Genomic DNA, 15,835 nt, shown 5'->3' on the forward strand with positions numbered 1-15,835 from the left:
TTGATAGTTTGAGGTTTATTGCTGCTTACAAGTCAATACCAGCCGAGGAGAGGCTCACTGTCTGGCTTGACCCTGCTATGATTTGTGATTTTGAGACCATTCACCCATCGGTCTTCCATTCAGTCATCAGTAACAATGACTGTGCTATGCCAGGCAGTGTTTGAGTGAGGGGCTCCGAGTCAGCAGGGCCCACTTCCTGGGCAGGGAGGAGATGCAGGCTGTGTGGCCCAGGGCTCTGGGGGCCCTCATTCCTGACTGCCTGCTGCTATGTCTGGAGGAGAAGGTGTTCAGTTGTGTTGTTGTTTTCTTTTCTTGGTCAAGCTGATGCTTTCCTCCTCCTCTCAGCTGCTCAGCTGCAGTCCTGGGGGCTCTCAGGCCAGGGGGATGGAAAGACTGGCACAGGGCAGGGACTGAGTACTGCAGAGGGGATCAAGAGGGGGAAGTGTTCATACAGCTTTCCTGTCTTGTGTTTCAGTTGAGATTGAAGGACATTGCAGGTCTTGTTTTTCAGGTAATCCGTGGTTTCTTACAGCAGGCCAACACAGAACATGGGTCAGAGTGATGGTAACAGGCTAGTGAATCACAAGGTGGCAAGACTGTTGGTGGCTCTTTCCACTAGGAATACGGTGGGTGGGGGTGGTGCCCTCATGGACTACAGCTGCCAGGACAGGCCTTCTTTTTAGTTCTCACCCCTGTGTCACCAAGTAGACCAACATCTGCTTAGATCCCCTTTGCTCGGGAGAAGAGACCCGTCTGTGGACTCCTGTGTGATGTCCATTGTGAAATCTGCCATGCTGTCAGGTGGCCCATGGATGGGGTCAGGTCCTCTTAGCTATCAGGGCTGCTCCTCTCCTCTGTGCCTTCTCACCCCCATGGTATTCTGTGGCTCTTTCCAGAGAAGAGGCTGCTCCTTGGTCAGGAATTTACAGCTGGTTCTCTGATGCAGTCTCTGGGTGGTCGGCAGGAAGCAGCATGAGGGGCCCTTGAGGGGCAGCATCATCTTGAGACAGATCCTCAGGGAGCGATCTGGGCAGGCAGTGGTGGGGGCCCAGGGCAGGCAGGCCATTTCATCGTTCTGGTATCCAGGGAGAAGACTGATCACCACAGACACCTGGGCAGGCCCAGCCAGCTCCCAGCATTCTCACCTGCACATGTCCTGCTCCACTATCCCCTCTGTGTTCCGGCTGTGCATGGAGCACTCTGCTGGGTGCTGGGGACATAGCTGGACTGCCATAAGCTGTGCCCTAAAGAGGATCCCATCTGAGGAGGAGCAGGTGGGAAGCCAGCAGTGGAGCCTGATGGGACAGGAGATGGGAAGGGAGTTGAGGGGTAGAGCCAGCCCAGAGGAGGTGGTGTTTGCACACACAGGACCATATGTGGGAGCTGAAAATTATGGAGGTTCTAGGGGACATGGTGGCAAATCTCAACAGAAGCAGCTGTCTGCTAAGATTGTGTCTATAGACATAACGGGCTTGGAGGATATCAGGAATTACCGGGTTTGGGCTACTATGGTGAGTAGTAGATTTGAGGAGACTGAAATACACAGAATTTATTCGAGTTTATGTAATCCTTGGGCTTGTTGATAAGAACTCCTGAGCTGATTAATTATTTCTTAAAAGAAAGGTGGCAGAAATGTTTTGCCACTTGTGAAGTCAGGGAACAGTGCCAGTGAGCCTTCCACTGGCTACAATTTCAGCCAAGCCCCACACTTTTTCCCACATATAAACCTTCAGGGTTGACTGAATCACCACTGAGCTACAGAGTTTCTCAGGCACATGCAGGCCAGTGAAAAGGGCAGAATTCCAGAAGAGAAGTCCAGGGGACAATGGCTATGGACCTAATCCCAAGCTCTTCCATGGAAACCTGGGTTCTCCTGGTCTTCAGTCTGCTGCTCCTCTATCTGTGAGTGTCCATCCCACCTTGCTGCTCTGTAACCTGGAACTTGGGGTACTAATCAGGCCTTACTGTTTTAAAGATTCCAAGCATTACAGAACCATGGTGGGGAAATTGCTTAATTGTTGTGGAGGTATAAATGTATTTGCATGATGATCTTTCCCAGACACATCAAAAGAGGAATAACCCCTTGCTTCACCTGTCCCTAATTCTGTGGCTAGGAGGCTTGGGGACACTGTATGCTGCCTGGGTAGGATATTCTTATTGACAACCAGTTTGGAGATCAGTAATAACCCAGAATTCAGCCAAGACTGATGAATAACAACTGGTCCTTTTGTAATGGGGTCCTCATCCCTCTTCCATGTTGTGGGGATGTTGGAGGTTTGAGGAAGTGGCCTTTGGTTTTCTATCAATGTGTCTTTCAGTTTGTGTGCTTCTAGAGGTGGGTAGAAGAATTGGTCTCTGCATCTCTCCAGGAGCTCTGGACTCCCACTCCCTCACACCTGACATCATTTTCACAGGCACTGGGAGGACCCAGGTGGTGCAGGAGCTGTAATGAGGCTGGAGATGTCCTGATTCTTCTCTCCAGACTGGACTCAGTCTTCTTTGCTGGACTTCATGAACTCTCTAGACTCAATTCCCTTAGATGGTGATGAGCAGAATCTAAAAATGGAAAGTCTTTAGACAGGGAACACCTCATAGAAATGTTGAAATTATAATGTTAAACATCGGGCATTAGACCCTGGGTTCAAATCCTGGCAGTGCATGGAGGAATGTGCCAGGAATTCCGTGAGCATCGGAATAGTGATCTGGTGTCATTCCCTTTCTGTCTGTTTTTACCTCTTTCCTCTCTTTCTCTCCCCTCTTTCTCATAAAGTACTGATATTAACACATTTTCATCATTTGAGAAAAACGTTTCTATTCTGGCTAGACTCATAATATCCAACATGGAAGAGTCTGCTTGGTAAGTAGATAGGAGTGAAGAATGCTCTGTCTAAATGCTTCCTGGACATTTATTTGTTTGTCATTAGCTTTTGTGACTTTCACAGTGGAAGTGGGAAATTTTGAGTGAATATACCATCTTCTGCAGCAGTTACTGTTGTTACATGTTGCCTCCATGTTACCCCTCCAGCTTGAATTCCAGCTTCCAGTCGATGACAGGCCTGCCCAGGCAGCCCTCTGCTATCCATGTGGCCTTTCTCCTTTACTTTATAGATATGGGACCCGTTCACATGGACATTTTAAGAAACTGGGGATTCCTGGGCCGAGACCTTTGCCCTTTTTAGGAACAGTACTGAACTACCGTTATGTGAGTATTGGGGATCTTTCTTTTTCTCCCTCATGGTTATGATTATCAGCTTAGTTCCAAAGTAAAATTGTGCCTCCTCTGGAGGAAGTTCTGCAGTTTCCTATGATCCAGAAACAGCCACAGGTCTCTTCCAACACCTGGCCAGGTTTGTGCCAAGGCTCTTCTGTGGGGAGGCTCCTGCCGGAGTTTTGTGTCACTTTGATAGGTCAGCTTCAGGACTGAGTCAGAACAGAATTTGACATTATAACCTGTGATTCTTATGAAGAGGATTTTTTTCTCTGCCTGGTGCAGAGAAAATTTTATTTACTATTGAATGTAAAACAATAAAGAAATTTTAAAAAATGTTTCTCATTGCAGGGTATGCAAAATTTTGACATAGAATGTTATAAAAAGTATGGAAGAATATGGGGGTGAGTATTCTGAACACTTCCATTGGAAAAACTTGTTTTCATGAGATTTTGTTACCCCAGTCCAGGTTAAAGAGAGGACAATCTCATTTAATTCATTAATTTCACCAGAGCACTACTCAGCTCTGGCTTATGGTGCAGTGGGGGAGTGAACTTGGGACTTCGGAGCCCAGGCATGAGAGTCTCTTTGCATAACCACTATGCTATCTACCTCCCCAAAGGAGGACAGTCTCAGTCCAGAAGCTATTGCACTGGAGATGTGGATTGGAGAGCTATTGGAGACATGTACTACCCAGGACCTCACATGTCCCCATGTGTCCTGGTATGAAGAATTGTAGACTGTCCCTTTTCTCTCGCTGCTCATAGTCAGAGGTTTCCTAAAATCACTTTGGAAAAGTCCTAGTGCCATTTTTCAACCTGATCACTCAGTGTATGGATTTGTCATGTCAGGAGGAGATCCTGGACTCTATCCATGCAGAGCTGAGACTTGTTCCATGACACTGGATCTGTTATTTTGCCACAGGTTATATGATGGTTGGATGCCTATGCTGGCCATCACGGATCCAGACATGATCAAAACCATCCTGGTGAAAGAATGTTACTCTGTCTTCACAAACCGGCGGGTAGGCGTGCATTTTAAAAATTGAAATGTATTTGTCTTTTAACTACCTCTTTTGTTTTGACATAGGGATAGATTCAAAGAACTATATAGATAATGTATATGATGGTGTAAGACTTGCTCCCTTATCTTCTTTCTTGCAGTGCATAAGTCCAGTATAATATAAAAGCTGGAAGGTAACAAGGTCCTATCCACAGAGCTTATCCAGAGCTTCACATGTTTGTGGAGTGTGTGTGTGTGTGTGTGTGTGTGTGTGTGTGTGTGTGTGTGTGTGTGTGTGTGTGTTCATGGAAATTCATCTGCTTGGTAGGGAGCAGGAGCTTGAATCCATGTTCTCAGACATTATAATACATGCGTTCAACCATGTGCGCTATTGCCTAGTCTCATACCATTCATTTTGACTGAGCCTCTGTATCAGGTTGCTTATTAAGTAGAAAGTCACTATGTACTTGCTGAATAATTGGTGACCACTTAAGAAAATTTTCCACAATGGTTGAGACGGCCAACATTCCTGTAGAGCAAACAGTTATTTGTTTGTTTTTGCTTTCAACTACAGCCACTAGGCCCAGTGGGATTCATGAAATATGCAGTCTCCATAAATAAAGATGAGGAATGGAAGAGGATCCGATCACTGCTGTCTCCAGCCTTCACAAGTGGGAAGCTCAAAGAGGTAAAACATAAAAAGGCTCTCAATGAAAACTCCAAAAATGAATGTGGGAACATGTAAGAAGTGACATGATAGTCCCTTTCCAAGGTGCTGCCGACTGGGTGGAGGGAGCTTCCGTCCACATGGTAACAAGTGTGCTCAGCCAGGCATGCCACCGCCTGGCCCCACTTCCTTAAGATGACTTAAAAAATTTTTTTTATTGTCTTTAGTTGTTTATTGGATAGAGACAGCCAGAAATTGAGAGGGAAGAGATTGGGAGGGAGAAAGACAGAGAAACACACCTGCAGCCCTGCTTCACCACTTATCAAGCTTTCCTCCTGCAGGTGGAGACTATGGGCTTGAACCTGGGTCCTTGTGCATTGTAACATGTGCACTCAATCAGGTGTGCCACCACCCAGCTCCCATAAGATGACTTTTTATCTGTATGACCCAGAAGAGACCTGGTACAACTGAATGATTGCACATGTGGGTTGCAGAAGCTGAGTGTGTGCAGTCACTTGCGGTGGTCTTGTGTTGTGTGCACAGATGTTCCCCATCATTGTTCAGTATGGAGATGTGTTGGTGAGGAACCTGAGGAAGGAGGCAGGGAAAGACAAGCCTGTGGACTTGAAAAGGTAAGTCGCAGTGCAGCTGTGGGAGCTGAGGCCTCTGGGGTTGAGGAAACATGGAGGGGTCTCTGTGGAGCCTTATCAGGGTTGAGGAGGAGGAGGGGGGATGGTGTTTCTGGCAAGCCCAGGCTGTAAGAGCTGCTTTGTATGTGCTGATGAGAAACTGGCTGTAAATAGGGTTCATGTGGGGAAGCAAGACCCACGTCAGTGTCACTTTTCTTGATTCCCTTTGGAAGAGTCAGTTAATTCATCTTTGTCTGTTTCTATCACATGCTTACACTCCTACAGCTGCCATTTCTGAAAACACTCCAATGTTGTTTATTATGATCCCTTTGTCCTGGAGATGAGAGGTGCGGCTAGCCTTCCCTAGTGACCCTTGCCCAGGGGCAGGAGACGTGATTGTTACTTGTAATCCCCTCATGAGTTAGTGAGGGGGCAGCAGAGGCTGCAGGGCTCTGTCCCTGGTTCTGAGTGTGTGGTCTTCCCTGTGTTGCCTGGGCTGATGCTTTCCCAGCACTTCCTGCAGCATCTGCTGTGAGTGGAAGGCAAGGAGGTGGGGGTGTTACTGTGCATGCCTTTCTCCTTCTCCTCAGTGTATTTGGAGCCTACAGTATGGATGTCATCATGAGCACGTCATTTGGAGTGAATATTGATTCTCTCAACAACCCACAAGATCCCTTTGTGGAAAATGCAAAGAAGCTCTTAAGATTTGAAATCTTTAACCCATTTTCTTTATTATTATGTATGTGAACTGTTATATTTCTTTTATTCCTTCCCCTTTAGTTTCCATTGTGCCTTCAACTTTATTCACCTCTTATAAATTTTCAATTACTTTTTTGCATTCTTTTTTGATCCATTGATGGTTTAAGACTGTTGTTTACACATGTTTATGAGTTTCCAATTTGCTATTATGGAATTTTAATTTCATTTCTTAGTTTCTGAAAAACAAACCACACAGAGTATAATTTCTGTGATACTATTGCTTTGTTGTTATTTCATTGAGTGACAGACAGAGACAAGAATGTTTCAAGCCATTTCCTGTGGTCCTGTGCATCCATCCAGGTTTTGATTTATTGAACAACATGATCAGAGTAGCAGATAACTATGTGGACTATCCAAAGATACTGTAGCCAATGATAAAAAGCCATAAAAGACTTGGCTTCTGTTTCTTTTTTCTTCATTTTTTCCTTTCTTAGAGAGACAGAGAAAAATAGAATGGGGAGAGAGAGGAAGTGAGAAAGAGATTCCTGTAGCACTGCTCCACTACTGCTGAAACTTCCCTCCTGCAAACAGCAAGGTGGGTCTTGGTACATGGTAGCACTTGAGCTCACAAGGTGCATCTCTGCCCAGGACCCTTCTTCTGTTTCTTTCGTTGCTCTAAAGATATAGAAAGCTTAGTGCTGCACCCTTCTCCTTCTGCCCTTACCCTGCTCGGCCACTGGCTTGGCAGGTCATGGAGGAAATGTTTCCTGTTGAGAACTCTGTGCTTTCATCTTATTGTTCTGATTGGTCTGGGGGACTACAATTGTTGCTAGCATGGTCCATATTTTCATTGTGCTTTTCTTTTCTTTTCTTTTCTTTTCTTTTTTTCCCCATTCCTTATGCCCAAGTGATCTTACCATTCCTTACACCCATTTTTGAAACTCTCAGTATCACTGTTTTTCCAAGAAGTGTCATTAAATTTTTCAAGAAATCTATAAAGGTCATGAAAGAAAATCGCCTTAAAGATGAAGGTAAGGTAAGTTTTGTTGGTGGAACAGGAGGGTGTTCGGTTGTTGATCAGTTTTGAAATGTTTGCATATGACTGGTATACTTTTCTACATATTTTTTAAGTTGGTTGAGCTCTAGGTCTTATAGCGGGAAAGTTCTATCATTTGGGGCTTGAGAAAAGTGGTGGAGGTTGGAGAAAGAGATTTGAAAATAAATCAGGGAGACTGTTCACATTTTAGCAAAAGGCATAGCGATTAATATGAGTGGTTAGCATAGCTGTCATACAAATGTTAATTTCCTTCAGTAAAGTGTCAGGTGATAAACATTACTATCACACATTGCCCAGTGGAAGACCCCATCATGTTACATTTAAGTCCCTTTGGTCGGAAGCATACTGTTTTCTCTAGGATTTGGGACTGAAATCAGCTAAGTCAAGTTTGGTTTGAGACTTAGAGGCCAGTAGCAGGAGGTGTGCATGTCAGAGTGATAGGACTGAACCCCTAGGGTGTCTCTGCATATTCTTTGAGAACTCTAGGAAGGTGAGACATTTGAAAATTCTCACACAGTAGATGTCACTGAACTCTGCAAATGTCAGAGGACTTGCCTGCTAATTAAGAATGAGGCTGGGGCTGGAAAGATAGTGAGGCTGTTGTATGCCAGAGTTCATGGGAGAAATGCCAGGTTTAAACCTTGGCATCTTCAATAACAGCCAGACCTCAGAGTGCTCTGGGAGAAGAATGGAGTGGGGAGAAAAGATGGAAATCAGGGATTTATTTCTGAGCAAGTAGAGAGGATGGGAGAGAAATTGGGAAATACTTTGACTAGGAAGCTATGCTATAATGGTCTGAGAGAGGATAAAGACCAAAAAGTACTTTGATATGATCATGGAATTTGTCTCAGGAAACAACCTGCTTTGATTGGAGGCTAGGTATTTTGGTTCTTGGATGACTCAGGCCAGACTTCTGGACTCCAGGGGCCCAGCTTTGAAGAAGGAAGTTCAGTCCTGTACCCCAGAATGACTTCTGACTCCACAAGTGACTTTCTGTCACTGAAGTTTCTCTTTCTGCTTCCAGCACCAAGTGGACCTCCTCCAATTGATGATCAACTCCCAGAATTCCAAAGAGGTGGCCCATCATAAAGGTAACCAAGGAGCCTCCTCCCATGACTGGGAGGCTGGGGGTTTTTTAAATAGAAACTTTATAGGATGACAATTTTTTTTTTTTTACCATCCAAACAAAGACCCATGTTCAGATATTAAAGTCATGAAGGTAATTCTTCCTTTCTTCCTTCCTTCCTTCCTTCCTTCCTTCCTTCCTCTCTCTCTCTCTCTCTCTCTCTACTACAAATCCACTGCTCCTGGAAAACATTTTTCCCTTTTTATTTTTCCTATATTTGACAGGACAGAGAAATTGAGAGAGGAGGAGAGATAGAAAGATAGACATCTGAAGAAGAGCTGAGCAGGGGCTTGATCCTGAGTCCTTATGCTTGGTAATATGTATGCTTATCCGGGTGCACCACTGCCTGGCCCCTGGAAATATATATATATCCTTCAGGGTTATTGCTGGGGCTTGGTGCCTGCACTATGAATCCACTGCTCCTGGAGGCCATTTTTCCCCTTTTGTTGCTCTTGTTGTTTATCATTGTTGTTGTTGTTGCTGTCATTGTTGTTGGGTAGGACAGAGAGAAATCAAGAGAGGAGAGGAAGACAGAGAGGGGGAGAGAAAGATAGACCTCTGCAGAACTGCTTCACCACTTGTGAAGTGACCCCCTGGAGGTGGGGAGCCAGGGGCTCGAACCAGGATCCTTGAGCTGGTCCTTGCACTTTGTGCCATGTGTGCTTAACCCACGGAGCTACTGTCCAGCCCCACACCCCTGGAAATATTTTAAAGAAGCAGGTAGGTACAACTTTGGTCAATAATTGAAGGATTAACCAAGACAAGCATTCCATGTTCCAAAGCTACTGAGTGGTCTGAGACCACCTATTCCAGACCCTCTGAGAGGCCATTCTCAGACCTCAGCTAGGTTCAGTGCATTAAAGCTCCTGGCTGGAAACTTGTGTCATGGTCTCTGTCACATCAGGACACCGGTTAGTACTATTAGTGATCTTCTATTGCTCAAACTATTTGATAGCTTTTATTTCCCCTTTCAGACTTGTAGACAGTCTGTCATGACTGCATTTGAGTTTGTGCAAATATTCTGGCCCTCTTAAATTACTTTCACTTACTTATTTTCTTAACCTTTGTTAGTTTTTTTTTTTCTTGTTTTTTTTTCTTTGATAGTTTTTGACTGAACCCAGTTATTATGGTGATTGAGATTGCTAACTGCCATTTTTTTCTGTGTTAATGAATCCATATTCCATTGAAAGGGAGAGCTATCTATTCTTCCTTGTGTATTTATTATCAGTATGAGCTCAGATAGTATTAGTTTACTCTTCTGATTCTTTGTTTTGAAGCTCAGATTTAATTTCCCAATTAAGTTTAGGTGTGTGTGTGTGTGTGTGTGTGTGTGTGTGTGTGTGTGTGTGTGTGTTCATTTCTCTATGTTTTCTTCATTTCTTCTCTCCCTCCATTTATCTCTGCTCCCTTCCTACTATCTTTCTTTCCTTCCCACATTTCTGTTCCATTACTGTATTTTTTTTTTTACTGTTCTCTGTTGAATTTTTAAAAATATCTTTATTTATTGGATAGAGACAGACAGAATTCGAGAGGGAAGGATGGCATAAATAAATAGATATAGACCTGTAGCCTTACTTCACCACTCACAAAGCTTTCCCCCTGTAGGTGGGGGCTGTGGGCTCGAACCTGAATCCTTGTGCATTATAACATGTGTGTTCAACCAGGTGCACCACTACTTGGCCCCTCTGTAGACTTTTATTTTGCTTTCAGCTTCAATTAGAGGAGAAGCAAAGATGGAATGATATCACAGCATTGTTCCACCCTTCATGGAGCTTCACCCTGGTGCCAGGCATGGTGCTTCTATGGAGTTCAGGGGGATTTAAAACTGAGTTCTCATGCAGGGGACATATGTATGAATCACCAACAGAGTTCCTGAGCACACACCAAAACTCTATCTACCTCTCCCTCACCTTCTCTGCCCATTCTCACAGATAACCATAGTTGATATACCGTATCATAACCATAGATATACCATAGTTGTCACAGTATAAGAATAGAGATGATTATTATTCTGTCTGCATGTCATTTGTCTTAGTTTTTTATATTCCATACATGAGTGAAACTGTCGGGTGATTGGGTTTTTTACTTCTGTACTTAATTCACTTATCTAATCACTTCTACTTCCATCCCTTTTTGTCTATGAGATACAAGGCCACTTTATCAAATGGTGTCTCTTTGAGTATACCTCTCTTGTTTCTTAGTCATCTGTGGATGGGAATATGGACTGATTCCATGTTTTGGGTCTTGTATAGCTTAATTTTAAAAATAACATTCTAGGTCCATAGAAAACTAAAAAAATATATTTGTTTTCTATTAGTCCTCTTTTCCCACTTGCCAGAGAGGATAGACTAGACAAAACGGGACCAATAACATTGTTGACTGTTTTACTCTAGAAATAACACCTGAGTTCCACCCATGTCCAGTTTAACTGAATTGCTTCCCCAGGCCTCTTCCCCAGGGATTTGTGTGTCACTAATTGTTGCTACGTAAAGTGAAGTGACTGACATATAGGACTTACTCACCCAGCTGGCTTTTCTCCCTTCTCAGCTCTGACTGATTTGGAGCTCGTGGCCCAATCTGTGATCTTTATTTTTGCTGGCTATGAAACCACGAGCAATTCCCTGTCTTTCACTCTGTATTTACTGGCCACTCACCCTGACGTCCAGAAGAAACTGCAAGAGGAGATTGACACAACTTTCCCTAACCAGGTGAGTAGGTAATGCCTGGAGAAGGGGGAGCAGGTGAGGCCTCAGCCAGGAGCCTTCTCTGCACTCCTTGGAGAAACTTTGCACAAAGCAGAGGCTTCAGGCCCTACTTGTGTTATTTATGAAGACTCTGGGACACAGAAGTAAATGGGGAGCAAAGGTAATATATGTTGCTGCACAAACAAAAGGTTTTGGGGGAAAAATGATGGATGTGGGTATCCATAATAATACTGAGACTTACACAGCCTCAGTGGTATCTAATGGTGAGAACTCATTGCTCAAATGTTTGGATTGTCTCTGCTGATTTGGGCTGAATTCTATATGGTTTTGGCTGCTGTAAACTAACTGTGTCTAGTCTGAGTTGTCTTGAGTTGTGCAAAACTACAATTAGGAGACTGTCCCAGATACAGGGTAGGTTGTATAGGAGATTCTGCTCCTCCTTATAGCTTTCATTTTTAGCTGTTGTTGTGTGAGCCAGGGGTATCTGGTCAACCCTTCTTTGTCACACTTGGTTTAGAGAGGAACTAGTTTCTTATTACTTATAGATGTTACTATAATGTAGTGTATCTCTCTAAAATTTACATATAAAACCAAAATGGTTAACATGTGAACTTTTTAAAAAATGTATTATCAGATATTAAACTCATCCATAAGCCACTTTCCTGCATTGAAAAAGAGTTGATTTTTTTTAAAGATTATTTTATTTATTTTCCCTTTTGTTGCTCTTATTGCTTGTTGTTGTTGTTATTGATGTTGTTCGTTGTTGGATAGGACAGAGGGAAATGGAGAGAGGAGGGGAAGACAGAGAGGGAGAGAGAAAGACAGACACCTGCAGACCTGCTTCACCGCCTGTAAAGTGACTCCCCTGCAGGTGGGAAGCCGGGGGCTCAAACCGGGATCCTTACGCCAGTGCTTGTGCTTTGCGCCACATGCACTTAACCTGCTGTGCTACTGCCCGACTCCCAAAAAAGAGTTGATTTTTAATTGAGAAGTCTTGTACTGAAGGGAGATTTTCTCTTTTGTGTGTCCTATTTTCTTGATACAGACATGGAACCTGGGGTTTGTTCACTTAAGAGTAATAGTCATGCTGGGAGCATGGACCGACCAGTCAACGCCCATGTTCAGCGGGGAAGCAATTACAGAAGCCAGACCTTCTACCTTCTGCAACCCTCAATGACCCTGGGTCCATGCTCCCAGAGGGATAGAGAATGGGAAAGCTATCGGGGGAGGGGGTGGGATATGGAGATTGGGTGGTGGGAATTGTGTGGAGTTGTACCCCTCCTACCCTATGGTTTTGTTAATTAATCCTTTATTAAATAAAAAAAAATAAAAAAGAGAGTAATAGTCATGGACGTAGTCACATCTATTCACAGAAGGAAAACACCTGCACGTGGCCATGTGAAGCTTTCTAGGCTATTTAGGGACTTGTCCTATTGATTCTCCACAATCTTAACTACTCCACACATTACTGGGGGCTCCTGAGGAGGTCATAGGTCATGAGGGGTATACAGATGCTAAGGCTCTTTAGCACAGTGAGTGATTCCCTGGACCCCCTAAAAATTCACTAGTACTAGTCAGACTGAATGACAGGTTGAGCCCGAGTGCCAGTGGGTCAAAGTCTGCTTCTCTCTCCCCAGGCTGCTCCCACCTATGATGCCATGATGCAGATGGACTATCTTGACATGGTGGTGAATGAAACCCTCAGACTCTACCCTATTGCTGGCAGACTGGAGAGGGTGTGCAAGAAAGATGTGGAAATCAGGGGTGTACTCGTTCCCAAGGGCACAGTGGTGATGATGCCCCTCTTTGTCCTCCACAAAGACCCATCACTGTGGACAGAGCCTGAGGAGTTCCATCCAGAAAGGTAGAGGCCAGTGGGGAAAGTGCTGCCCTGCTCCGGGTTGCCTGGAGTGTGTTCTGGGGGCGAGCCTGTGCTCCCACAATCATTCTCTGTGTCATTCACTATATAAAATACAGAATATCCAAACATCATTCTGGCATAAGCAGTGGTGCTACTGAGTGAGCCCAGGCCCTAATTCATGCTGGTCCTGTGCTCTACCACTAAGATACCTTCCAGGGTAACATTCTACTTTATTAAAATATTGATCACTGCATCTCCTAGGGTGACATTCAAGAGGCCCTGCAATACTTCATCACTGTGTGGTGAGCTTCCTCAGTGAGAACAGAAGACACAGCCCCTAGTGACATCTCAGCGATAGTTCCTGACACCTCTCACCAATCTCCATCCTGCGGACTCTCCCAAGTGGGAGAGCCATCAGCTCCCTCAATGTCTGGGACATTGCCAGCTGCATTTCTATTCCAAACAGTGCTCAGACCCTGTCTTGTATATGAGCAGAAGCTGCTGTGGGTCTGGGTGGTGGAGACATGATCTGTGACTCACTGTCCTCACAACAGAATCACACAGTAAGATTTTCGGAGGAGCCCACAGCAGCATCCTGTGTCCTGTTGGTGGTGGAGTCCAAATGAGATGCTCAGGCATGTGGTTTTTAAACTTTATTTACATTTTTAATCAACTGTCTCTCCCCCAGGTTCAGTAAGAAGAACAAGGGGGGCATAAACCCTTATGTCTACATGCCCTTTGGAAATGGCCCCCGGAACTGCATTGGCATGAGGTTTGCTCTCATGAACATGAAGGTTGCTCTGGTGCGAGTCCTGCAGAACTTCACCTTCAAGCCCTGCAAAGAGACACAGGTCAGACAGCTCACTTCCTGCACAAATGATATTTATCTGACTTTCTTTTTCTTGAGAGATATATAAGAATGTGCTTATACATCCCTGAACAAATTATTCTATTTGCCAGAGAATCTGTTTGGAAGTACCTTTGAATTCTAGGGGCCTCTCAGCTCTGGGCTACTAAGTCTGCAACTTTATAAATAAGTAAATATCAAGAACAAATGTATAGTAAATAATCTTAAATAATTAAAGATGGCCCATACAATTTGTACTTGTAATACCTGTATAGTGTTTCACAACCATTTTCAAATTACATGTTATATGGATTTTCCAGTACTTTGCATTAATGCTTAAGAATCTGGTTTTCAAATGAAAAATATTTTAATTGAAAAGTAAAATAATAAATAAGTGGTAGTCAACTTGATCTTTGTCTCCAGCCTGCACCCCTGTACAGGAATAGTTCTCAGTAGTTCTTGTGTTGAATGAATGGGTGGATGGCCAAATGCTTCCAAGCCTTTTGGGGCTTGACATTGCTTATGGAAGAAGTTCAGAATCAAAAGTAGACAATGATAAAAATAGCTTTAACATATCTTTCTAAATTATTGTTGCCCTTCATGTATCTTGTCTACTGTGCTTTGGTGTTGAACATGCTTCATTAATCAGTTCTCATGTGCTTCTTGTGCTGTTACAGATTCCTATGAAGCTGGGAAATCAAGGACTTACTCAACCAGAAAAACCCATTGTCCTAAAGGCTGAGCCAAGAGAGGGAACTGTGAGTGAAGCTTGATTTTGGGGAAAGATTTCTACTTTGTCCTTATATCTATATCCAGAATGCCTGAGAGGTGATTTAACTCCTTAAATAGAACCCAGAAATGAAGATCGTCCCAGTAATGGCTACCCATGGCTTCTGAGTGTCCTTTTAGTTTGCTAAGAGGGTTAATGTGAGACACAAGTGAGATGACTGAATAAATGCCAGCTCTGTAGACTCAGTGTCTCTGGTTCTCATAGGTCATCTCCAACAAATCCCCCTGTCTCACTCCCAACCCCCAGTTGGTACCATCTATTCTTCCCAAGCCCTTATAATGAATTACCACTTCTCAACTTCTTTATCAGCAAACTCCTATATTGACAGCTAGTCAATATACAGAAAGCTCTTTATAGTAAGTTCTCTGATGTCTCTGTGCACATTAGGGGAACCTATGGAAACAAATATCTAGAGCCAGTGACTAAATACTTTGACATCACAATCACTGGTTGGGTGCTGTTATTAGAACTCCAGTGTGACATATTAAGACAAATGAGAGTTAATGCATTATGCTTTTTTTCCCATGGCTTATAAATTCACATTTTAGTTCCATATAACTTTGTGACACTTGATTGAGGCTCTTATTATTATAAATATGAGTTTATATTATTTAATAAATTTATTATTTATTCATTTGTGACTAATAGTAGGTTATAAGACTGAATGGAGGGTTACGAGGTATCATTCTATACCACACCCATCACCAAAATTCTGTGCCCCCACCCTCAGGTGTTCTTCAACATATCTTTCCTCGCAATGATGGCACAAAAACAAAGTTTCCTTGTCACAAAAGTTCTGGGTCCCAAGGGAAAGGGAACTAAGTGAGATTCAGAGCCCTCCAGTCATCTTCTCTTATCTTTTCTTCCTCTTTGGGAATATGAACCAAAATTATTCTGGGGGTGCAAGAGGAAGGGATTCTGGCTTCTATAATTGCTTCTCCACTGGACATGGACATTGACTAGTATGTCCATACTCCCAGCATGTCTCTATCTTTCCCTAGTGGGGTAGGGCTCTAGAGAGTTGAGATTCCAGGACACATTGGCAAGGTTACCTGCCAGGGGAGGTCAGGATGAAATTGTAGTAGCATCTGTCACTTGGTGGCTGAGGTGACAGTGCTTCTGTGGATGTCTCAGCTGTTTTTTGATGAGGTTTGCTAAGTCTAATAGTTGTCAGTGCTTGTTGTTTCAGGGGAGAGGCTCTGTGTCCACTTCTACTCTATGGCCTCACCTTCTAGAAACCTCTG

The 15,835-nt window shown here is 43.7% G+C and overlaps 1 protein-coding gene across 1 annotated transcript; it reads left to right on the forward strand.

The window, feature by feature from the left end:
- The first annotated feature begins 1,831 nt into the window (after positions 1-1,831).
- On the forward strand, positions 1,832-14,776 carry LOC103127365 (cytochrome P450 3A12-like). The gene is made up of 13 exons (XM_007538267.2): positions 1,832-1,902; positions 3,109-3,202; positions 3,560-3,612; positions 4,133-4,232; positions 4,785-4,898; positions 5,421-5,509; positions 6,097-6,245; positions 7,114-7,241; positions 8,287-8,353; positions 10,936-11,096; positions 12,731-12,957; positions 13,643-13,805; positions 14,479-14,776. The coding sequence occupies exons 1-13, from the start codon at positions 1,832-1,834 to the stop codon at positions 14,572-14,574; spliced, it is 1,512 nt and encodes a 503-aa protein (XP_007538329.1). The 3' UTR covers positions 14,575-14,776.
- Positions 14,777-15,835: the final 1,059 nt, after the last annotated feature.

The sequence above is a fragment of the Erinaceus europaeus genome, chromosome 15, assembly GCF_950295315.1.
Source record: "Erinaceus europaeus chromosome 15, mEriEur2.1, whole genome shotgun sequence".
Taxonomy (NCBI): Eukaryota; Metazoa; Chordata; class Mammalia; order Eulipotyphla; family Erinaceidae; genus Erinaceus; species Erinaceus europaeus.